This window comes from Panthera uncia (genome assembly GCF_023721935.1).
Source record: "Panthera uncia isolate 11264 chromosome E2 unlocalized genomic scaffold, Puncia_PCG_1.0 HiC_scaffold_20, whole genome shotgun sequence".
Taxonomy (NCBI): domain Eukaryota; kingdom Metazoa; phylum Chordata; class Mammalia; order Carnivora; family Felidae; genus Panthera; species Panthera uncia.
In genome coordinates, this window is record NW_026057589.1 from 12,681,485 (window position 1) to 12,705,149 (window position 23,665).

At 47.3% G+C, this 23,665-nt stretch overlaps 1 protein-coding gene and 2 non-coding genes across 4 annotated transcripts in view; 1 reads left to right on the top strand and 2 right to left on the bottom strand.

Moving 5' to 3' along the window:
- The first annotated feature begins 11,296 nt into the window (after positions 1–11,296).
- The window catches only part of VAC14 (VAC14 component of PIKFYVE complex), a 102,917-nt gene continuing 90,548 nt past the window's right edge, over positions 11,297–23,665 (top strand). The window contains exon 1 of one of the 2 annotated variants that reach the window (XM_049622596.1): positions 11,297–11,706. In XM_049622596.1, the coding sequence (XP_049478553.1) occupies positions 11,603–11,706 (104 nt within the window). In that variant the 5' untranslated portion in view covers positions 11,297–11,602. The remainder of the gene's footprint in view (positions 11,707–23,665) is intronic. The other variant, XM_049622595.1, reaches the window with a different exon arrangement.
- Positions 21,498–21,568, bottom strand: TRNAG-GCC (transfer RNA glycine (anticodon GCC)). The gene has a single exon. It is a non-coding gene; the product is annotated as a tRNA-Gly (tRNA).
- Positions 22,177–22,247, bottom strand: TRNAG-GCC (transfer RNA glycine (anticodon GCC)). The gene has a single exon. It is a non-coding gene; the product is annotated as a tRNA-Gly (tRNA).

The window sequence follows — 23,665 nt, forward strand, 5'->3', positions numbered from 1 at the left end:
TTTCACCTCTTTGGTTAGATTTATTCCTAGGTATTTTATGGTTTTTGGTGCAACTGTAAATGGGATCGATTTCTCTTTCTCTCACTTCATTGTTAGTGTATAGGAATACAACTGATTTCTGGGCATTGATTTTATATTCTGCAACTTTGCTGAATTCATGAATCAATTCTAGCATTTTTTTGATGGAATCTTTAGAGTTTTCCATATAGATTATCATGTCATCTGCAAAGAGTGAAAGTATGACCTCCTCCTGGCTGATTTGGATGCCTTTTATTTCTTGGTGTTGTCTGACTGCAGAGGCTAAGACTTCTAATACTATGTTGAATAACAGTGGCGAGAGTGGACATCCCTGTCTTGTTCCTGACCTTACAGGGAAAGGTCTCAGTTTTTCCCCATTGAGGATGATATTAGCGTTAGCTCGTTCATAGATGGCTTTTATGATCTCAAGGTGTGCTCCTTCTATCCCTAATTTCTTGAGGGTTTTTATCAAGAAAGGATGCTGTATTTTGTCAAATGCTTTCTCTGCATCTATTGAGAGGATCATATGGTTCTTGTCCTTTCTTTTATTGATGTGATGAATCATGTTAATTGTTTTGCAGATATTGAACCAGCCCTGCATCCCAGGTATAAATCCCACTTGGTCGTGGTGAATAATTTTTTTAATGTATTGTTGGATCTGGTTGGCTAATATCTTGTTGAGGATTTTTGCATCCATGATCATCAGAGAAATTGGTCTATAGTTGTTCTCTATAATTAAGAATCTGTTTCTTGGTTTGTCTTTTTTTCCCCTTATCTTGTTTATTTTGTTTCTTAAATTCCACATATGTGTGAAATCCTATGGTATATGTCTTTCTCTGACTGACTTATTTTGCTTAGTGTTATACTCTCTAGATCCAACCATGTCATTTGAAATGACAAGGTTTCATTCTTTTTTGTGGCTCAAAATATTTCACTGTGTGTATGTGTGTATATATATATATACATATATATATACACACATACACACACACACACACACACATCACATCACATCACATCACATCTTCTTGATCCACTCATCGATCAATGGATACTTAGGCTGTTTCCATAATTTGGCTGTTGTACATAATGCTGCTACAAACATAGGGGTGCATGTATCCTTTTGAATTAGCATTTATGTATTTTTGGGTAAATACCCAGTAATGTGATTGCTGGATCATAGGGTAGTTCTATTTTTAACTTTTTGTATATTGACTTTTTACCCAACCATCTTATATAATTCACTTATCAATAATAATTTCAGTTATAGATTCTTGAATTTTCTACATGTATAATCATTCATCTGTAAGTAATTACAATTTTGTTTCTTCCATTATAAACTTCTTCCTGTAATTTCCTTTTCATGCCTTAATAGGGCTATCTAGGACCTGCAGAACAAGAAAGGTAGTAGAAAGATTCCTTGTTCCTAATCTTGAAGGGCAAGCTTTCAAAGTTTCACCATTTATTATGTTTGTTTAGGTTTCTTATAGATACCCTTTATCAGATTAAGGATGTCCCCTTCTATTCCTAGTTTGCTAAGAGTTTTTTTTAACACTATGAATGGATGTTGAGTTTTATCCAATGCTTTCACTGCATCTATCGAGATGTCCATATCATTGTCCTCCTTTTAATGTACCAATGTGGCAACTGATTGGTTTTTCTAACGTTAAACCAACTTTTCATTCATGGAAGAAACCCAACTTTGTCATGTAACATTTTCTTCTTTATATATTGCTGGATTCAATTGGATAACATTTTTATGAGGCAAGTTGTATATATGTTCAGGGGAGAAACTGGTCTCCAATTTTGTTTTCTCCTGTTAGCCTTGTTAGATTTTGGTATCAAAATCTTATAAGTGAGACAGGTTCCCTCTTTTTCTCTTCTCTGGAAGAATTTGTGGGATACTAGATTGTCGAATAGAACTTACAAGTAAATCATTATGATCCTGGAATTTTGTTAAGGGAAAACTTTTTTACTATTGATTACATTTCTTTAATGGTTATGGGACTATGTAAGTTTTCATCTACTGAGCTTGTTTTTGTAAGTTATATTTTTTGTACATTTGTCCATTTTCATCTAAATTTTTAAGTCATGGCAAAATCATCTAAATTTGTACACTATATTCTTTCCTGTTAACCATCTACAACAACTTTGATGATATCCTCCTTTTATTCTATTTTTCAATAAGAAGAACTAGTTCTTTTTAGAAAGAAACAATACCTACTCATGATAAAAACAAAATTTTAACTATACAAAAGTATATGGAACAGAAAATGGAAGTCCTCAAGTCCCGTTTTCCTCACCTCAAGATAACTACTGGTAACAATTTGATATATATCCTTGCTGTCTCTTTTCTATACCTGCATAGACATATTCTTCTTCTCAAAAATGAGCTTATGCTTTGCATAATTTATGGAACCTCCTTCCTTTCACTTTCAATATCATCAACACCTTTCATGTCAGTGCTTATAGCACGGCCCCTTCCTTTTCAATGGCTACCTAGTATTCCACTGACGAGGATAAACTATCACTTATTTAGCTGATTTCTTACTGCTAACTCGTTTTAATTATTTCCCTTATTTTGTTATTATAAGCAATACTCTTTGGTTCTTGTTTTGTTTTGCCATGGGCGAAAATAGAAGAAGGAGAAAACCTTCCCCAAATGAAGGTAGGACCCAGGAAGTTGTTCTGAGCTTGGCTGTGAGCAAAGAAGGAGCTGCTGATCTTCAGCCCTCCTTCTGGAAACACTCACCCCCCATTGCCATAAGTGTGCTTCTTAAGAGAGGAACCAGTATCTCTTAGATTCAAGGAGATTCCAGATATATAAATACTTCTGGGGTATTTCTAGATAAAGTTAGAAGGGGTACAGGGGAGGGGAAAGACCAGTTTGGACAGAGATTCCCCAGGCTCAAGATCAGTGTGAGCAATTTCTTGTGAAGCACCATTTCTGGCACCAACCTACTCTGAGGTCACTGGGTAGCAAGGGATGGGTCAGACTCTCAGCATCATAGGAGCCTCTGTCTTCTCTTGCAGGGCACATTCTCGTTTGAATTCCAGCCCCTGAGAGCCGGAGAAACCTTTGGGAGACTAACACTGCACAACAATGATTTGGGTTACTACCTGTATGAGCTCAATTTGAAGGCCCTGCCAGCACTGCCTGAAAAGCCCATCCACTTCCAGACGGTTCTTGGCAGCGGTCAGAGCATCTTTGCCAAGTTTACCAATTACACCCGGCAGAAGACAGAATACTACTGCAGGGTGAGCAGCCACTGTCCCACCCTCTGCCCTCCCCTTGCTGGGAGTCTAAGCTTAAAAATAATAAGAGGAGGACACAGGGGGTGCAGAAATGTGAAACGCACAGGGAGTCAGGCGCTTCATCTAGCCTGGAAACTCCCAGGTATAAATAAACAGTATCAGGCCTGGGTTCTTCCTTATAGAGTCTATCTTAACAAGTTAAGGTGGGGGTGAGGAGAGTTTTGCTTCCCACAGCATGTGCACTGGTCACTAAAGGGAACAGTGGAGCTCAGTGGTCATGAGTAGAGGCTGTGAAATCGAGACTTGGATTTGAACCCTGGCTTCACCACTTACTCTTTGTATGAATAATTTACTCTAACCTTTTCTCTAAATGGTAATAATACCCCAACCTCACACGATTGCTATGGGGCTTTTAAAGGGTGCATATAAAACCACTTTCATAGAGCTTGGCTCACAATAAATGCTGCATATATGTTACCTATTATATCAATTGGAATACAGGTTTAGCTCCTGAAACAGAAGCCCCAAATAACAACAAAGTAAAAGCTATTCCTCTCTCAAATAACGGGGTGAGCATAAGCAGTTTGGGCTGGAATGGTAGCTCCGTGACATCAGGCATCCAGACTCTTTCTGCCCTGATGCTCTCCCCTCTGTAGAGAGTTGCTTGGATCCACAGGGACCAGGAGACCTTACCAGGATGTTGCATTCCAGCCAGCTACAAAGGGGAAAGGCGGGAGCTATATATATCCTTTCCACTCACATTCCCTTGAACAAAACTGCATAAGACCACGCCTAGCAACAAGGGAAGCTAGGAGTGTAGCCTTTGCACTGGGTGCCCATGTGCCAGTTAGCATCAGCAGGTCCATGGCTATAGTCAAGAGGCATAGGCTCTTTATCAATCATACCAGTCGGGAGAAGCTAGGTTACGCTGCAGTAACAAACAGCCCCAACATCTCAGTGGCTTAAAACAACAAAAGGTGTGTCCCTTATTTGTGCTATCCGTCTAGTGAGGGTCAGCAGGGAACTGTTCATCACAGCCATTTGGGGATCCAGGCTAAACGGCAACCACCAACTCAGATGTTTCCGGTCATAGTGCCAGAGGAGTGAAAAGGACTTGTACTGGCAATTGAATGCCCTAGTGTGGAAGTAACACCTTTCACTTCTGCTCACAACTAATTGTCCAGAACTAGTCCCCTCCCATCCATGAGGAGCCAGACTGTTCAGTCTTTCATGTGTGTGGGAGAAAAGAAGAGCCAGATGGGGGAGTAGCAGCAGTAAATGCCACACCAGCATCATCCAGCTTTGTGTCTCTGGGCAAGTTATTTAACATCTCTTAGCCTTGGTTTCTTTGTAGTAAAATAAGGATAATAATTAGTATTACCTACTCTTCAAGGGAGTTATAAGGGCACAACATTTTATGACCTGCCTGGCCTCACACAAAGGTAGGTTTCTTGATGTCTGAGAGTGGAGGGGCGGGGGAAGGGCCCGAGCTGCTGGTGTGCTCTTCGGGATCCCGTGTGAACCAACTGTGTGTGTTCCTCTTTCAGACTGACTGTCAGGACTTCCACACGGAAAAGATCATTAATGCAGCCCCAGGGGCCCAGGGAGGAACCGAAGTCAGTGTGGAAGTCTATTTTGAGCCCAGTCACCTGGGCGAGACCAAGGGCATCCTGATGCTGTCGTCGATTGCAGGCGGGGAGTATATCATCCCCCTCTTCGGAATGGCTCTGCCCCCCAAGCCCCAGGGTCCCTTCCTGATCCGGGCCGGGTACAACATAATCATCCCCTTCAAGAACGTCTTCTATCATGCGGTCACCTTCTCCATCATTGTGGAGAACCCAGCCTTCTCTGTTCGTGCTGTAGACTCCATGCGACCCAAGAAGATCAACAATATCACAGTCTCTTTTGACGGAAATCCATCTGGCAGCAAAACACCTATCACCACCAAGCTGATTGTGTCCTGTCCTCCCAGTGAAGGCAGCGAAACAGGCATTAAGTGGGTTTATTACCTGAAGGGGATCACCCCTTAATGGTAACTAAGGTCAGTTGCATCAGTGAAAAGTCATTTCCTCAGCCTAGTATCTATGTATTATTCTATCCTGGTGAAGCACAGAGAAAATAAAATTCTACAGATAGTGTTTTATCTCCTCATTCAATTACAGGGGTACTTATTTCCATATTATATTCATTCTAAATATATATATATATGAAGTGTATATATTCCACACTAAACATGGTAATTACAAACAACAGGGCTATACTGTATTTTGCAAGGGCAAGTCTCTGAGTTTAGTTTCTAATCATATTCCCAAAGCTCAAGAAGTAATCCCCATTTTTAATACGATGGCACAGATATGACATTCATGACCTCCTATCACATAGCACTTAGCAGTGCATGACACTGGGGCACCACAGTTCCTTTTTAAAATCCATAATGGCCTAAAGAGCCCTTAGATATGATTCTGTTTTGATATGATCTTTTATCCTGCTTTCACACAGAAGCCAAATGAATCACCATTTTCAAAATGATAACAGATAACACTTGCACCATCACTGCAGGGGACAGGGGCTGGGTACGCTCCCTCTGTCCCTGAATCCTGGATCCATTTATACAAGAAAGTTCTTGCTGAGGGCCAGGTCCTGGAGAACGCTGAGACTCCAGCTCTCCACTCCCATCCCCAGCTCTGTGCGTAGCTGTCAGCCTGTAGCACAGTGATTCTCTACCCATCCGCAAATCAGAATCAGCCAGTTCTTGTCCAGAACCCCCACCCCACCCCAAATTCTGATGTGATTAGCCCGGGGAGGGATGTGGGCATCATTTTCTTTTTCAGGCTTGTACAGCAGAGTGGAGAACCAGTGCCGCAGATCATACGCCCACCTGGCCATTAGTGCAGCAGCTGAATCATGAATCTACTTCCAGGGGAGGAAGGCATCCCAATTTGATACGTTTGAACTGCAGCCGTTTTGTGTGCACATAGAGGCTGAGCTAAGTCAGTGCCTTTCTTAAGAGGGAGAGTGCTAGGGAGGAGTGAGACATCTGTCTTAGCCCAGGCTATGGCCCTGGTCCCGCAATGTGTATTCATGGGACCACTTACCTGTTGGCGCCACCTGATGAAATAAAGATGATTACAGACTGGCCCTGGAGTGGTTCTGTTTCTGCACGGGTGCCTGACGGGCCCCACCCCCACCCGGCCGCCTCCAGCTCCTCCCCACTTGGCATCCCCTACAGCCAGCCTGCAAGAGAGGGAGAAGGCATGAAAGGAGATGGCCCTTTGGGAATGAATGCTTCGAAGAAGGGGTTGTGGACAATGGTCCGTGGAGCAGCAGCAGCAGCAGCAGCATTACCTAAGAATTCATTAAAAATGCCTTTTCTCACGGCACACCCATACCTGTAGAGTCAGAAACTCCAGGGGTGTGGTCCAGCAACCTGCGGTTTCACAAGCCCTTATTGCTTTTAGAGGTGTTGTTTTGTTTTGTTTTGTTTTTTAACGGAGGATGACTCTTCTAATCCTTTTGTACCTCCCCACAACCCTCAGCCCAGGATACCCTGCACACAGCCAGCATATTTACAGGACTACACGTAATAGTTCATGTGTGTAACCGCCAAAGATGCTGCTAACGGGCATAAAGACAAAAATTAGATGGCAGATTCTCCAGTTGGTTAAATGAGCAAAGAACGCACTAAGCAGTCATCTGAGAGGATGCGGAGATCAATGAGCACGTGCTATGACTAGCAAACACCCAGAGTCTGATTAAACCAGTGCTTTTCAAATTTTAGTATCAAAATCACCTAGAGGGCTTGCTAACCCACAGGCTGTCTGGCCCCACCCTCAGAGGGTCTGATTTAGGAGTCTGTGCGGGTTCAAGAATTTGCACTTCTGCCAGGTTCCCAGTGAGGCTGTTGCTGCCGGTCCGAGCACACTGCCCAGCACAGCTGTGAAGCCTCAGCTGCCTTGCATCAGCGCTGCGTGGGAACACGCTAGGACTACGGGAGCTCAGGCTGCCCCAGACCAGCTGGATCAGAATCTGCATTTTAAGGCATCTCCAGGGGGATGGTATACACACTGCAGCTGAGAGAGGCTGCCTTAAAGGCAACTATGGAAGCTGAGCCTTTGTGGAATCCACAGCCCTGGTCCTCTCCATTAGGGCCCTAGAAATGAGTCACCAACTCTGCTGATGACGTAGCTGATGAAACCTGCCCTCTCCAAAATGCCCATTCTCCCACCCACTCACCAGATGCAGAGCTGGGGGTTGGGGAACAATTGGCCCCACCACCACCTTCTTCAACTTGCTGAACAGTTTGAAACCTAGTATGATAGATAGTTTTAGACAGAAGAAGAGATAAAGGAAGCTGTGTGAAAGCTACAAAACCAGCGGTTGGAGCACGGTGAGACTCACCGTGGGGACTCCTCCAACTCTGAAGGTCAGCATTTTAATGTGTTCTGTTGAGCTGGAGGGCTCTCAGCCACCACCCCAGACACTGGCTGCTACAGAAACTGGCCACTTCCCAAGTGTCACCACCAGCAAAATGGTGCTAGGTGGACAAGGGCAATTCCCCCTACCTCAGCCCTGCCCCAGCTCTCCCCAAGCCACTGCGTCTAGAGCCCACAGCCTCATAGGCCTGGAGTGAGGAGGCAGGCCCTGCCAGCTCAGACCCTGCCCTGGCATGAACCCCCTTCTGGCATGACTTGAGATGCCCATCTCTTCCCTTGAGGTTGTTCTCATGCTTCCTTGGCCTCGGAAAGGCAATAACAAAATTGTTTCATTTGGCAAATTTGGAATGGCAAAGTAGCTCAACAGAGGGCTAGAGGAGAAACTTGGTGAAAATGAGCATTTTGACATAAGCTAGTGGAAATTACCTTTGAAAGGATACATTCTCAGCAAAGCAGACCAGGAGACATTTCATTGTGTGCTGCTAAGGTGCACACACAATTCCAGGGGGATTTTTTTTAAGTTTATTTATTTTGAGAGAGAGAACGTGAGCAGGGAAGGGGCAGAGAGAGAGAGACAGAGAGAGAGAGAATCCCAAGCAGGCTCTGCACTGACAATGCCCAACCCATGAACCGTGAGATCATGACCTGAGCTGAAATCAAGAGTTGGATGCTTAACCGACTGAGCCACCCAGGGACCTCTCCAGGGAGCATTTGCACAGAATACGATGTGAAACAGGGTCCCTAACGTTGATCAACATAGAGGCCCTGGTGAGTGTGGCACCCTGTCTAACCACTTCTTTGAAGAAGACTTGCTTTCAGTCAGGGGTGACAATATTGTGATGTCATGAGGGATTGCCAGGTACCAAGTATGGGATTCACCCTCACCATGTTACCCTGGAACTCCAGAAAAATTACATTGCTGTTAGAGAAACTACTTTGCACAATTCCAATATTTGGGTACAATTTCTCACAGTGCCCACCAGCATCCACTTGCTACGATGTCCGTAGCCTATGTAATAACAACCAGGCATCGTGTGGCTACAGATGAGTTACAACTGTGAACTGTGTGTGCAACCAGGTGTATCAATTATCCACTAGTGTAGAAAGAGTCTGACTGTAGCAGGCCTAGCCAGGGCTGGGCACCAGGGTCAGAGAAGTAAGCATGCGGAGACGGCAATGGTGGCCTTGGGCTTCATTCTCAACACTGCTGCCAGCCCAGTAATGCATACGTAACCTTAACTAGTTGGCATTTTCCAAGAGAGCAGAGAAAAGAAACCACCTTTTTTTCTCCAGAAATTTCTGAACTAAAGGTAGGACAAAGCATTGGCTTGGGCCTTGAGTAAAAAACTGGTTGCTTAGCAACCTAGTCCAGAACATGATTTCAGGTGAAAAGAGTTCCTTCTAGTAAAAACATTACTGTTACAATTATTAAAAACTGTATCTCATTATGACCCTTGGGAAATTCAGTTCACCTTTAAGAAAAAGCCAAACCAAACAGCAAAAGAAACAGATGAAATACTATATTAGATATGGATCCAGTGGAAATGAATACACACTGGAGAAATAGATCCAAATAATCCCCTTGATTTAATTTTCTTTCATTGACTTGCATCAACCATCATCAAAATCCTAAAGACATAAACTTTGCAAAGACATTTGGAAATGTCCTTACCAGTGCTATTTGGTATCAAGGTAAGAGGAGGGAACTATTAAGCAAAACATTTTCTCTGGAGAGGAAATCTCAATTTGGGGCAGTTTCAAATTGGTGGTTCACCCCCTTCATTCACTGGATTGTGTCAGCAAAGGTTTTAAAAGTTGTGAAAACTCCACCAATACAGGAAAACACTTTATTCACCGATTTTTCCAGACAAAATTCCTCCATGACTTACTGAGTTTTGGGTTAGCTTTTGTATTTATTTTCTATGGCTGCATAACAAATTACCACAAGTCTAGCAGCTTAAAACAACACAAGTTTCTTATCTCACAGTGTCCATGGATCGGAAGTCCAGAATGAACTGACCTGGGTTCTTGGCTCAGGGTCTCACAGCCTGAAATCAGAGCTGCATCTTTGTCTGGAAGCTCAACCAAGAAAAGATCCACTTCCAAGCTCCCTTGGTGTGTTGACAAAATTCATTCCCTTACAGCCCTATGATTGATGTCCCTATTTTCTTGGCAGCCGACAACCCTCTGGAGACCACTCTTGGCAACTAGAGACCATTCTAAGGTGTTTACCACGTAGGCCATCATAGTAACTGTTTTTACTGTGTACTCTTCAAGGCCAGCAGGAGAATCTCTCTGCCACTTCAAATGTCTTCTGACTACTTTTAAGGGCTCATCTGATTAGGTTGGACCCACACAAGAAAATCCCCCTTTTTATTACCTCAAAGTCAACTGATTAGGGACCTTAACTACATCTACAAGATCCCTTCTGCTATATAACATAATTATTGGAGTGACAGCGCATTGTATTTACAAGTCTTGTTCACACTCAAAGGGAGGGGATTATACAGGGTACGTACCCAGAGGGTGGGAATCTTGGGAACCATACTGGAATTCTGCCTACTATATCCCCTCACTTGTGTCCTATAGATTCCTGTCTATGGATTGAGGATAAGACTCTATTTTCAACTTTGTTATCAGATTAACCTGCACACTCTACACTCATTAGAAAAAGTACTGTCATGTGTTTATGTTCATATTTAATACTCTTTGGACTCCACTGTGGTCTAGCCCTTGTCCTAAAATCCCTGTCCACTACGGGAGCTTACAACAAGGAACTCGGTCTGATGCATCTCCCTGTTAGCCACAATACCTGCATAAAATGCTTTAACACTTTTTACCACATAACTTCAACTTCTGTTCCACCATTTAGCGTGACACTCAAAGCACTTGGAAGGGCTGCTTTACAGTGGATCCATCTGGAGACCTGCACTCAGCAGATTTGGGGCTTCTGCTGCCTATAACCTAGCTGTCTAAGAATCTAAGCATGGTAAACACTCTTCCGAGTCCCAGATGGTAGGGTGAAGGTCACTGTTGGTGCCTGAGATTCTAGATAGTAGGTAGTACTGTTTTTCATTGAGAATTTATTTTAATATGTTTTAGAAACATAAAAACTATTCACACCATGATCTTAGCACATAAGCAAGACTAAAGTCGGAATTAACGATTTTTGAAAGTTGATCGGAGAAAATTATTTTCTTAATAATAGCACAAGTGTCTAGAATATGGCGAAAATCATGACGGTATGACTCCAATTGGGGAAACATTGCCATATGCGAAACTGGTGAGTAAGTAGTAAATGAACTACTGGATTCGGTAAGTATTTATTAAGTTACGCTAAGTGAGTCAGGTTCCATGAGCCCCTTCGTGCTCAAAAACATACACAGAAGCCACCACGCGCCTAGCGGGCCACGTGCGGGACCGTGAGCGCGTGGGATACGCGTCCCACCAAGCATCCCCAACCACACGCGAGTGGTGCGGGGAGGAAGGCGGGAGCGAGGAGAGGAGGTGGAGCCTTGTGGGGGCGTGGACAACCCACCTGCCTCCTGCGTGCGGAGGCGTGGCCGGCGAGGGGCGGGTCCTCGAGGCGGAAGGCGGAAGCGGTTACAGAATCACATGATCCAAATAACATGGCCGCTGCCCCTTGAGCACTGCCGGTGCCGGGCGGGATCGTGAGCCGTTGGGCGGCCGGGAGCAGGTGTGCGGGGGCGGGGTCCAGGCCCGGGTTCCGAGACGGCGCGCGGAGGTAGAGCTAGGCAGGCAGGCGCAAGGCGGCGTGGTCCATGAGCCGGCGCCAGAGGCAGCGCGGAGCCGCAGACTCCCCCGGCCCCGGCGCCGCCCGGGCAGCCGCGGGCTGAGGAGCCGCGGGGCTCCGGGGAGCGCCCCGAGCTGCCACCATGAACCCTGAGAAAGACTTCGCGCCGCTCACGCCCAACATCGTGCGCGCCCTCAATGACAAGCTCTACGAAAAGCGGAAGGTGGCAGCGCTGGAGATCGAGAAGTAAGAGCCGCGGGCACCCTGGGTTGGACGTGGGGAGCAAAGCCAGGACGCCGCCCTGGATTTGCAGGGTTCCTGCTGCTCGGGGGAACTCCTCACGCCTTTCCAGCCAGTTTTAGGCCCTTAGCGCAGTGCAGGAGATTAGGAGTCCCAGCTTTGCTTCTGACGGGATGTATGACTTGGGCCAAGTTCTTTAACCTCCGGGTGCCCCAACGGACTACCGTGCTAATAAAGCGACAAAGCCTATGTGTAGTGCTTAGCACAGTGTCTGGCACGCGGCGCGTCTTCAGTGTGGTCTCCATCCAAAATCAGCAAATCAGAGAGGGTCCTCTGTCATGGGAGGGAAATGGGAAGCATGAAAATTTGCTAATGATGCCTCATTTCTCACCCAGCTTCTGAGAAGTGAAAGGGACTGTTAGGTGACCAAATGGAGAAAACAGATCCCAAACATCGAGATCTCAAGACTCAGAGGGCTGTTTATTTTATCTCTGCCATATCACCCTTCCCTGCAGGTGGAAGTAGGAATAATTTGACCTTTCTTGCTTCTACAGTCTTATTACATGTATGTGTAACCATGACCTGACATTTTGCTTTATTTCCCACAGCACAAAACAAGATGTTCAACTGGGAATGTGTTATTAAGATTTTCTGCTATTATTTTACGTTTGTAATTTTTTCCCTAAATTTCTGCGATAAAGGCAGGTGGGTGGGTGATTTCAGAAGAGTGGAAAGAAGCAGGCTGTGAAACTGAAAGAGTGCCCGGCTGGCAGTCAAGACACATGGATTGTAGTGCTGCCTGTACCCTGTCCAGTAGGGTAGCCACTGGCCACGCATGGCTATTTGCATGTAAATTATTGAAGATAAAATTTAAAAATTACAAATCCAGTTTCTCAGTCGCACTACCCATACTTCAGATGTTCAATAGCCACATGTGGCTGTTGGCTACCATAATGGACAGTACAGGTCTTAGAACGTTTCCATCACTGCAGAATATTGGACAGCTCCTATCTAGTCCATGGTGTGGCACTCATTCTTGGACCTTAGGCAGTTGCTTAACTCAGGATTTCGTAGTCTCAACACAGCTGACATTTTGGGACAGATAATTCTTGGTTGTGGTGAGCTTTCCTGTGCATTGTAGGATTTTTAGCAGCATCTCTGGTCTCTACTATCCACTAGATACCAGTAGCACTCCATGAGCTATAACAACCAACAATGTCTCCAGACAGTGTTTCCAGATGTGACCGGGGAGTGCAAAATCACCCCAGTTGAGAACCACTGCCTTAACTGCTTTGGGTTTTCCTTTCCTCGTCAACTAAACGGTTTGGACTTTGTTAGGAGGACTCTCCCATTCAGCACTAACATTTCAGTACCTCCAAAACCAGCTAGCTTCTTCTCTCATAAAGCACCACTTTCTTGATTGCTCTGTTGCTGAACTGCTTCTTGTTTATGCTCTGGCTCTCACTAATGCTAGCAAGTCTTAATGATGAGTGTCACTAAACTGAGTAAAGACTCAGAGCTGATGTATAGACGTGGCTCCACGTCCATAGGTTTTATTGGCTTTGAAGCTACCTTGACACCCAGTTTTGTCCAGCATGCAGTCTGCTTCTCAGGAAAGTCTGATTTTTACCATAGCTCGACTCATCTGTTGAGTCCTTGAATAGAGGTATTCATCTCAGCATCACTGTTGCCTCCAGCACAGCCCCTGTAAGTGCTCTCACTGCACGCTGTTCCTTAAGGGTTTTGTCCTTAATGGGGTTCTTGTTTTTATTCAGCTTTGCCCTTGATTGTGGGATTCAGAGAAACCTCCAGGCTTTAATTGGACTATGGACTCCTGAAGAGCGGAGACCCTGTTTTATTTATCGTCAGTACTTGACGCAGCATTTGACAGTCTGAGTGAATGGCCGTACATTTTCGGTGGGGAAATAACATTGGCGTCTAAGGACTTTGCTACCCAAAAGTGTAGCCCACACACTAGCAGCATCAGGATCACCTGGGAGCTTGTTAGAAAGGGATTCTCTAGCCTCACCCCAGACCTGTGGATCCGATTGTGCGTTTTAATAAGATCCCTGGGTGATTTGTGTACACATTAAAGTCTGAGAGCACTGGTGTAAAAGGCTCTCCAGTCTGTTTCCAGCCTTCTTCAGCCATATGTGGAATAAGGAATGCCTGGTTTGAGGTTTTCCTCTGAATTTAGTTATCACAGATTGCTTAAGGACAGATAGTGACTTGCTTATCTGTGTTTCACCAGAGTTTTCTGGTGTGTCTGTTTATAAAGACACTAATTCTGTTGGGTCAGGACCACACCTTTATGACCTCATTTAACCTTAATTACTTCCTTAGAGACCCTATCTCCAAATGCAGTGACAGAGAGGTTTAAGACTTCAACATATGGATTTGGCGAGGATACGATTCCATCTATAACGGTGATCATTAAAAAAAAAAAAAAAAAAAAAAGTGATCATGTGTAAAGTGCTGTCTGCCCGTCTGGGGAGAGGAAGATAGTAAAGCTTCCCTTTGTGTGGTCATTGCACATATTTGATCTCTTTATTTTGCATGGATGCAAAATTTGAGCTAGGTAGTGGCATTTCACAGATGAGGAAACAGAAGCTCCTTGAGGTTAAGTAATCTTCCCAAGATTTCACAGCTAGAACCTGGATTAAAAGCAACAACAACAAAAAAGAAAAGAAAAGAAAAGCAAGTTCATCAGTCCCAAAAGGCTTCCCCACTACAGTGAACAGTTTTACCTACCAAGAAGGAAATTTCATACTTGAGCATCTCCATGGTTGTTCTAACTGCAACTTTTCCAGTGTCATCCGCTCCGTTGGACAGAGCCAGTACTGCATATGATTTTCCAGTGAGGGATTAAAATTCATAGTAAGAGGAGAGTGTTTTCTCTTTATGACAGGCCTCTCAAACACTAAAAATGAAGAGAGATGGGTGCTTGGCTCAGTTGAAGAATCTCGGACTCTAGAATCTCGAGAGTAGGCTGGGTTAAGTGACCCAAGATCTGATCGCTAAATGTGTGAGCCTGCTGTGCACAATCCTGGAGAGCTTTTGCCCCCGCAGCCTGACACCAACATGCCCACACAGTTTTCTAAAAGATAGGGCACTAAGGCTAAAATTTTAGAATGGAATATTTCAGGTTTGGTGGGCTCTCAGTTTCAGGGGACATAGTCACTGATAAGTCCTGATGAAAAGGTTGGTAAGACCCCAGGCTCTGCTCTCCAGGAGAGTGTAGTGTCAGGGAGAAATGCCAGAAGGCACTCTGCTAACTTTGGTGGACGCTCACTCTGCTGGGGTGCCGTGCCCCACACTGGTGGCAGGGCCCCCTCACTGCGGGCTGGGAGAGATAGTGCCCTTCATTGTAACTAGGGATGGGCTCAGTGTCAAGTCTCTTGTGTTCCTGAACTTTGAGTTCCAAAAAGCAGCAAATGTAGGTGCCCTGGCCATGCCCCCTGAGAACACAAAGCATGAGGTAGGGCTTGTGGGATCAGGGCTCCTGAATAATGCGTCCTTTGCCTGCTGGGGAGGGGGCAGGGATCTCTGGCGTTCTTTGATCAGAAAAAGGTTAACTGTTGAGTTTGACCTGGCTCTAGAGCCTACCACCCCTGTGAAGAGATACTGTTCATCACCAGTGGCTTAATGCAAGCGTGGGTCAGAATTCCACCCAGCTCTGCTCTCCTTTAGCGGTGGAACCCTCCGCAATTTACTTAATACAAGGGTTATAGACCAGCAGCCATCGACTCTGTCCTGCTGGTAGACCTGTTTGGTTTGGCCTGAATTGTAAAGTAATTAAAAAAAATTTTTTTAATGTTTTATTTATTTTTGAGAGAGACAGAGACAGAATGCGAGAAGGGAAGGGGGCAGAGAGAGGGGGACACTGAATCCAAAACAGGCTCCAGGCTCTAAGCTGTCAACACACAGCCCAAAGTGGGGCTCGAACCCACAAACCATGAAATCATAACCTGATCCAAAATCGGACGCTCAACCAACTGAGCCACCCAGGCACCCCTGCAAGGTACTTTAAATTGAGAAATGTCACAGTGACATTTGGGTTTGGGTTTGTGGCTTCCAAGCAATTGGAAGTGTATCTCTGTGGGGCCCACAGTCCCACAGAGCAGATAAGGGGGACCTCGGGGTCTCCCCATGGGCCAGGACATGCGCTCCCCAGGTTGCTTGCTTCCTGTAGTGGCAAGTTCCCAACAGCCTTTCCTCCCTTGGCCTTCTCCCTTGTATCTCCTGCTTGGCCCCTATAAGTGTTTGAGTTTGTGACCTCTGGTTTAATTTTCTGTGCCTCAGTTTCCTTGTGCTAAACAAAAATGCACCTTGAAAAGTAAAAAGGAGCCAGCCATGTGTTTCATTTATTTGAAAATTTTGTTTCTGTGGCGCCTGGGTGGCGCAGTCGGTTAAGCGTCCGACTTCAGCCAGGTCACGATCTCGCGGTCCATGAGTTCGAGCCCCGCGTCAGGCTCTGGGCTGATGGCTCGGAGCCTGGAGCCTGTTTCCGATTCTGTGTCTCCCTCTCTCTCTGCCCCTCCCCCGTTCATGCTCTGTCTCTCTCTGTCCCAAAAATAAATAAAAAAAAAAACGTTGAAAAAAAAATTTTTAAAAAAGAAAATTTTGTTTCTATGAAATAACTCAAAGAGGCAAATTCATAGAAAGTGGATCAGGGCTTAGGGGAGGGGATTTGGGGAACATGGGGAGTGACTGCTAACGGGTACACTGAATTGTACACATTAAAAGAGCGAATTTATGGGGCATCTGGGTGGCTCGGTTGGTTAAGCATGTGACTCTTGATTTTGGCTAAGGTCATGATCTCACGGTTCGTGGGCTCGAGTCCCACATCAGACTCTGTGCTGACCACGTGGAGCCTCCTTGGGATTCTGTCTCTACTCTCTGCCCCTCCCATGGTTACACACATGCGCTCTCTCTCTCAAAGTAAGTAAATAAAAACATTTTTAAGTGAATTTATGACATGTGAATTATATCAGTTTTAAAAAATAAAACTGCCTGTGGTGTTCTGTTGCAGTGTGAGGGAAGCACTCATTAAATGGTCACAGTTATTGTCACCTGAGATTCAAACATCTGTTGTCTTGGGCTCGTTTCTCCTTTATAGTTTGTCCACTGATCTCTCCAGTGGATGCTCAGTGTATCTTGTCATTTAACTCTAGGCCTTTTCTAAAAGTCTTTGGGCCTTTCTCAGAGGCGAACATTCCACTTTTCCCGTTCAATTACTGGAAACTGGTGAGCCAGTGGAAACCAAATTACTTAAATGCGCAGCAAAGTAGATGGAGATTTTTAGCCAGATAATCTTTGGGAAACTGCTGCCTGGATGTGCCATCTGAATACAGCGCATGATGTAGAGAATGGCAGCAGTGAGCACACTCGCCAGGACAGGAAAAGGCAGCCGCCCAGGGGCATGCAGAAAGCTTTACAACACAGAAATAAGCACTGTTCTGGATTTATCTTCCTATCCTTTTTGGAGCCAGGAGCATAGCAGACTCCCAGTCACGTTTAGTGAATGAACATGATCTCATGTGGTGTGCGTAAGACCACAGTTTGTCTCTCTGATTCTGACTTTGCACTGAGACTGCTGTGTGAGCATGTGCTACCCAGAGCACATGACATGCCTTATCTTACTCATTCTCTAGAAATACTGTAAAGTTATTGAGATTAGTAGCCCCGCCGTACAGTCAAGGGCGTCTTCTCCGAAGACATAGAAATATGAGTGCAGTGGCTAAAACCTCTGCCACCTACTGGGTGGGACATTTGGACATCACCAAATAAAAGAGGGGTTGGGACTCAATGAAATAAGAAATGTTCATTCACTTGAGCATCCAACTCTTGATTTTGGCTCAGGTCACAGTCTCACGGTTCATGGGATCAAGCCATGCATCAGGCTCTGTGCTGTCAGCTTGGAGCCTGCTTGGGATTCTCTCTCTCCCTATCTCTGTGTCCCTCCCCTGCTCGTGCTCTCTCTTGCTTTCTCTCTCAAAATAAAAATAAAATTTTAAAAATGTCAGGGCACCTGGATGGCTCAGTCGGTTAAGCTTCTGACTTCAGCGCAGGTTATGATCTCATGGCTCGTGAGTTCGAGCCCCTCACTGGGCTCTATGCTGACAGCTCGGAGCCGGGAGCCTGCTTTGGATTCTGTCTCCCTCTCTCTGCCCCTCCCCAACTTGTGCTTGGTGTCTCTTTTTCTCTCTCTCTCTCTCTCTCTTTCTCTCAGTCTCTCTTTTTCTCTTAAAAATAAGTAAACATAAAAAAAATTTTTTTTTTAATGTCAAGTGCCTGGCACCCAGTAGGCGTCCAACAAGCTGTAGCCATGATATTTGCGGAGGGGGAGAAAGTTTAAATTACACAAGGCATGTAAAGCATCCAGCATTTATCACCTAGCAGATAGTAAGTGCTCACCAAATAGTTACTGATTTCCTGCCTTCATAGCAGAAGACCAGCTGTGGAGCGTTTCAGAACATGGCAAATGTGCACGTCCCCTGCACCCCCCTTGTGTGGTGGAGGACCGCTTCAGGGGTGTCTGAACACTGAACAGGATGGGGAAATGTGTGGAGAAAGCCGCATGTCACGTGTGGCCTCGGTTCTCCACGAGGGGTGTCCCCTCTAACTGGGTGTGTTCACTTTGCAGTTGAAGGGCTTTGAGAAGATGGGAGAGAGGAGCTGGTGTACAGCTGAAAGGGCGTGGACTTTGTGGTGCATCACGGATTCAGATCCTCTGAGGCCCCAGGCAGGGGACTTGGTCTCCCTGAGGCTCCGTTTCAAATCTGCAGGATGAGATGATGATCACTGCAGAAGCAGGTTGTTCTAGGAAATAACTGAAATACTCATTGTGGAGTGTATTCCCCAGGAAGGGGTTGATCACCAGTCCCCTGGGGCCTGTGATTGTCCCTGTGCTGTGTCACAGATGCCAGGGGGTCCAGGGAGGGGTGTGGTTGTGCTGCTGAGATGGTTTCCCTTTTGCCTGATGGCAGTTCCCAACATGTCCTCCCCTGTCTGGGGCTCCTTCTCTTAAGGAGGGGGTAGTCAGCGTGGCACTTCGCGCTCTTGGGGACCGTGTCACAAGCTTGGAGTGGTCACCTTGGGTTTGTGCCTCTGGGGAAGGAGTGTTCATGCCATCCAGCGACACCTCTGACCACGAGAATGGAGGCAGTAGCCTCTAGAGGACCCGTGATCAGCCTGGGTTTCTAACACTTTTTAGAGGGAACCAGACAGAAACAGACCGTTCTTCTCTGACACATAGAACAGTAATGCCTGTGACCTTTATGTCAGTGAGGGTCCCAGAAATTTGTGATCTGAGAGTTTCTGGGCCAAATATTAACATCAAAAGTAGTGCAGCTTCAGATCCCGGCCTGTGGCTCGCAGCCTGTGGATGAAAGAGGAAACAATGTGGTCTTTTGAAGAGAGACTTGGCCTGAAATCGGGAGCGCCCACCCCTGGAGTTTAAACTCCACTTACTCTGCCTTCCTTTGTAAGTTGCGTTTTCTCTCCAAAGACCTGTGTGTAGTCGAGAGGCAAGTCCTGTTGACTGGGCCTGTTTTGGAGCACCTCGAGAGGGGTTAGGGCACCCCTTCACCCCTTGGCAGGTGGCCTTCAGAGCACACTGTGGCTTCTGCGTCTTTCCCCAGCCATAGCTCTGGCGACATGGTTGATTGGGTGCATTTCACAGTGTGCCTTTGGGGATCCCAGTAATGGTGCCCTTTGCTCCTCCTGACGTGAATCCTAACACTCAGGGCTTAGGACCGCCTAGATACGGTAGTGGTTGAGCCAGCAGGTTAGGTCTAGAATAGTAGGCCGCTTTGTGTCATGCATACAGCAGCGTGGGGCTCCCTCCAGGTCTGCCCTGCAGTCTGTGCTGGCTGGTTCCCCATATGCCGTGAGCAGAGTACTAGCCTCTGTAAGGGATAGCACGAGAGACCCAGAAAATTGTGCCCCCACTCTGTCCTTCCGGCCTTACCAGGGAGCTGTGGAGATAGAGATGTACACGAGGAGTCCATGACATTGGCCAGTGTGTTGCTGGGAACAGAATGAGAGGGTCACTGAGTTAGTCTTTCAGTATTCAGTGGAGGAGTGATCACTTCCTGGGATGGTCAGGAAAAGCAGGGGGTTGGATTTGAGCCAGACTTTGAAGACCGGGTAGGATGTGGAGCAGGGGCTGTCCTGGACAGGAAGGTACACGGGGGTGTCTGGGGAGGGATCGAGCAGGGCCCAGGTTTACAGTGTGAGCGTGGGTCTGGCTAGAGTGGACAGTTCTGCTGGGCAGCGGGCAGTAAGACTAGAGAGGCTAGCCTGGGCCTGTTGTGGTTGCCCTGAGTGCCAGGTAAGGAGGGCGGGGTTGATTGGTGAGACAGTTCTTCCTGCTGTGGCCCTACGGTTGACCCACAGGACCAGGCCCACCGCTCGCTAAGCTGATGGTATATTGGTGAGTGCATGTTCTCATGGCTTTCTCTCCAGGAGGATCCATTGTTGTCTTGTTTCCCTGGACATACCCCTAAGTGTGTGGGGTGCGGGGGCCTCAGGACTTAAACGGGCCATCATTTTTGCAGTGGCCTGGGACGTCCTATGTTGAGCCCTGGAAGGATTCAGGGTGGGGAGGCCTTCTAGCTGGTGTTGAGTAAATGAGAAAGGTGCTCCTGGGGCTGCGGAGTCAGGGGGGGAGTACTAAATATGAATGTCCTGCTTGTGCATCTCCTGCCTTTGGGAGACCCTGGTGCTCATACGCCCTGACACCCCAACATTAAAGCCCCGTGCCTCACAGTCTCTTGCCAGTCTCTGTAAGCCTTCAGATTCTTCAGAGCTCTCTAATGGCATTCAAACCCTTACCACCTGCCCCTGCAGGTTACTCTCACCTGCGGCTCCTTACTGCCACCAGAATTAAATGCCAGTTGCTTTGCCATGCACATGACTGGGAGTAGCTTCTCTGGCCCTGTCACCCACCTCTCTTCTACCCGTGTCCTTTGCTCTGCCAAACCAAATGCCTCTCACCTTACTCTGAGCCAGTGTTCACGCTGTTCCCTCTGTGTGGGCTGCCTGGTCCTGGTCAGTTCCAGCGAGAATACCGCTCATCCTTCAGAGTCCCTCTCAAATGCTGCCCCTCGCGAAGCCATGCCTCATCCCTCCCCACCAGATGGCAGGCATGCTCACTCTTGCCTGCCCTCCTCGCCTCAAGAGCTTGCCACCAGAGCATTTTGTCTCTGCTTTGCAGGCAAGTCTTGTGTGCGGTCTCGTTTCCTCCCCAGCAGAGAGCCCCTCACGGCTGGGAACGGGTACCCTATGCTGGCTGCAGAACAGGGAAGAGTGTGCCCTTTCCAGGTGCTCAGGGACCTGTAGTGACCCTGGAACAAGCAGACAGGCGATGCCATGGTTCCAGGATGGCTGTGCTGCTGGCACAGCCGGATCTTCTGCAGGCGCCCTGCAGAAGCGTCAGGGATGTGCTTAGTCCCGCTCCATGTTCTGCTCTAACTTGTCCTGAGCAGAAACACGGCCTGGCTTCCTCAGGAGTGCTGTCGGCAGCCAGAGTCCCCAGGCAGGCTCTCTGGGCAGGAGCACGTGGCACAGCTGCTTCCCGTGGCTTTGGTGATCCCCACACCCTGGGCCCAAGAACAGGGAGAGACAGGTTCTGGATGTTTATGGAATTCAGGAAACTGAGTATTTTTTGCCAAAGATAGTTAAAACTCATGCTAGAAACAAGTCACTCTCAGTTGTCAGACTGTACTCACATATTCTTTAGGCGGTGTGAAATCTCAAAGCCAGTCTTCTAGGGTTAAAAGAATTTTGCTGTTTGCATTGGCCGGGAATCGAACCCGGGCCTCCCGCGTGGCAGGCGAGAATTCTACCACTGAACCACCAATGCTCCAGCTGTGAGCAGAGCTGTGTGCACACCTCCCTTTAACCCTCGTCCTGAGCCTCCTAGTAGATCTGCTGATTCACAGAATATAAGGCCAGGCTCTGATGCTGCCACATCAGCACAGCCTTAAGAACAACATAGGCTCCAGAGCTGAAGGAAGGAGGTAGAGGGGTGTGTGCATGGGTGGGGAATGGGGAGGGAAAGAGAGAGAGAGAAGTTGCTTTGCCTTCAGACCTCAGGACAGAAACTAGAGCTCGAGTCCCTCCTCAGTGGCAAAAAGCACTTGGAGGCTTTGGGTGACTTTCTGCCCCTTGGATGTGTGGGTTTCCCCATTCCATGCTTACTGTGTGCTGAGCTGTTTTACAGTTCTCAGGTTTCACCCCAGCTTCCCGCTGGAGACTGGCCCAGTCCGAGTCCCTCACTGGTGCAGGGCGTGAAGGCCTCGATCCCACAGCCACCAGTGCCTCCCTGGAAAGTCCAGCTGCTCCCGGGGAGTGAGGTCAGATTCATAGCACCCTGAGCTGCTGCAGGTCAGCATGGTTGAGGAGACTGTGTTCTCCAGCAGGATCTCTGTGGGAGGGGAAGCCTGCCAGGAAAAGGCAAAAGAGCCGCGCTGCATTGGCCGGGAATCGAACCCGGGCCTCCCGCGTGGCAGGCGAGAATTCTACCACTGAACCACCAATGCTCCAGCTGTTCTCTAACACCTCTGCAGGGCTTTTCTCGAGTGGCTGTGTCTGTGGATACTCCGAGCAGCGCCTGCAGGTCACTGCGCCTCACCTGGCCGGTTTGTCCAGTTTGGGAAGCCAGACAGGCATACAGAGAACCATCCTTGCTGGACCTTATTAGACTGCTTTGGGAGTGCAGGAGCCTACAGAGTTGGCATTGAAGTTACACGTGGAGGCCCTGGGTGCATCCACAGCCCTCAGCCCCCTGGGGTGGGCTTGGTGGAATCTCACCCTGTAAAGATAGAGAGAGAGACACCTCACAAGGCCGTTGGTATACCAACTTCCCGAAATACCCGTCCCTGCTCCCACATCCACCAGCTTGAGAGCCAGGCCTGTTTTGTTCACCTCTGTGCGCACAGCGCCTGGCACAAAATAGGTGCCCCATACGACTTGCTGTATTAAGTTTTCGTCAAACTGTGTCAACCCCTCATTGAACAACCTTTTTGTAGGAGTGGTCTTTGCCTCATAGGGCCGCACGTTTATTTTTGAACGTCTCTAATTACTGGCAGGTTCCTGACACGGACCTGGAGCCACCTAGACTCATTGATACCTTTTGGACTTGACTGTCCTTAAAAGTCTTCGAGCCAACTTGAGACCCCCATTTATGTGGCAGGCAAGCAGTGTCCTGCCATGATGGACACAGAGCAATTAGTGAGTCCAGGCAGCTGCTTCAAAAAGTCTATTTTGTGTAGACCGTCAGTCCTTTGGCTGCTACACTGGTGGCCATCCCTCATGCTTGGATGATGGGATGGTCTCTGTCCATCTCACAGCTTCTTAAGACATCCACTTCAAAAACCATGAGAAGCTTCTCTATTACCCATGCTGCAGGATCCATTCTCCCTAATCTGAGATGGCTGGAATGGCCATAGCCAGCCATCCTGGTAGATTCCCCCCTGCTGCTCTGTTCTCGGGGGCCCCAGATAAGCTTGCCTGGCTCCCCCTCCTCGCCTTGGCTCATTCATCTCCTCCTGCCCAGAACACTTCTGTCTCCCCTCTCCCTGCCTCCTTCAAGGTCTGGCTGCAATCCCACTTTTAGAAAGATATCCCTGACACCCAGGCCATAGCTCCATCAGTTATCTGGGGAGCTGGTTATCCATTCCCTGAGACTGGTCCCTCATGGAGGCCTCCCTCACACCTCCCTTCTCCCTCTTAGCCTCAGGCCCCAGTTGGAGACCTTGGACATAGACCTGCCCTTCTTGCCTCCCGTGTTACATGGGTTCCTAATGCTTTTCTGTCTGATAGAACAGCCCTTCCCTGCTCTTTCCATGCCTCACCTATGTCTCAGGCCCTCCTTCCTGACCCTGATAGCTGTGATGTTCCACGGGGATTTCTTCTGTTTTCTGTCAAACCAGCCCCCACAGCCTAGCCTCTCCAGGCT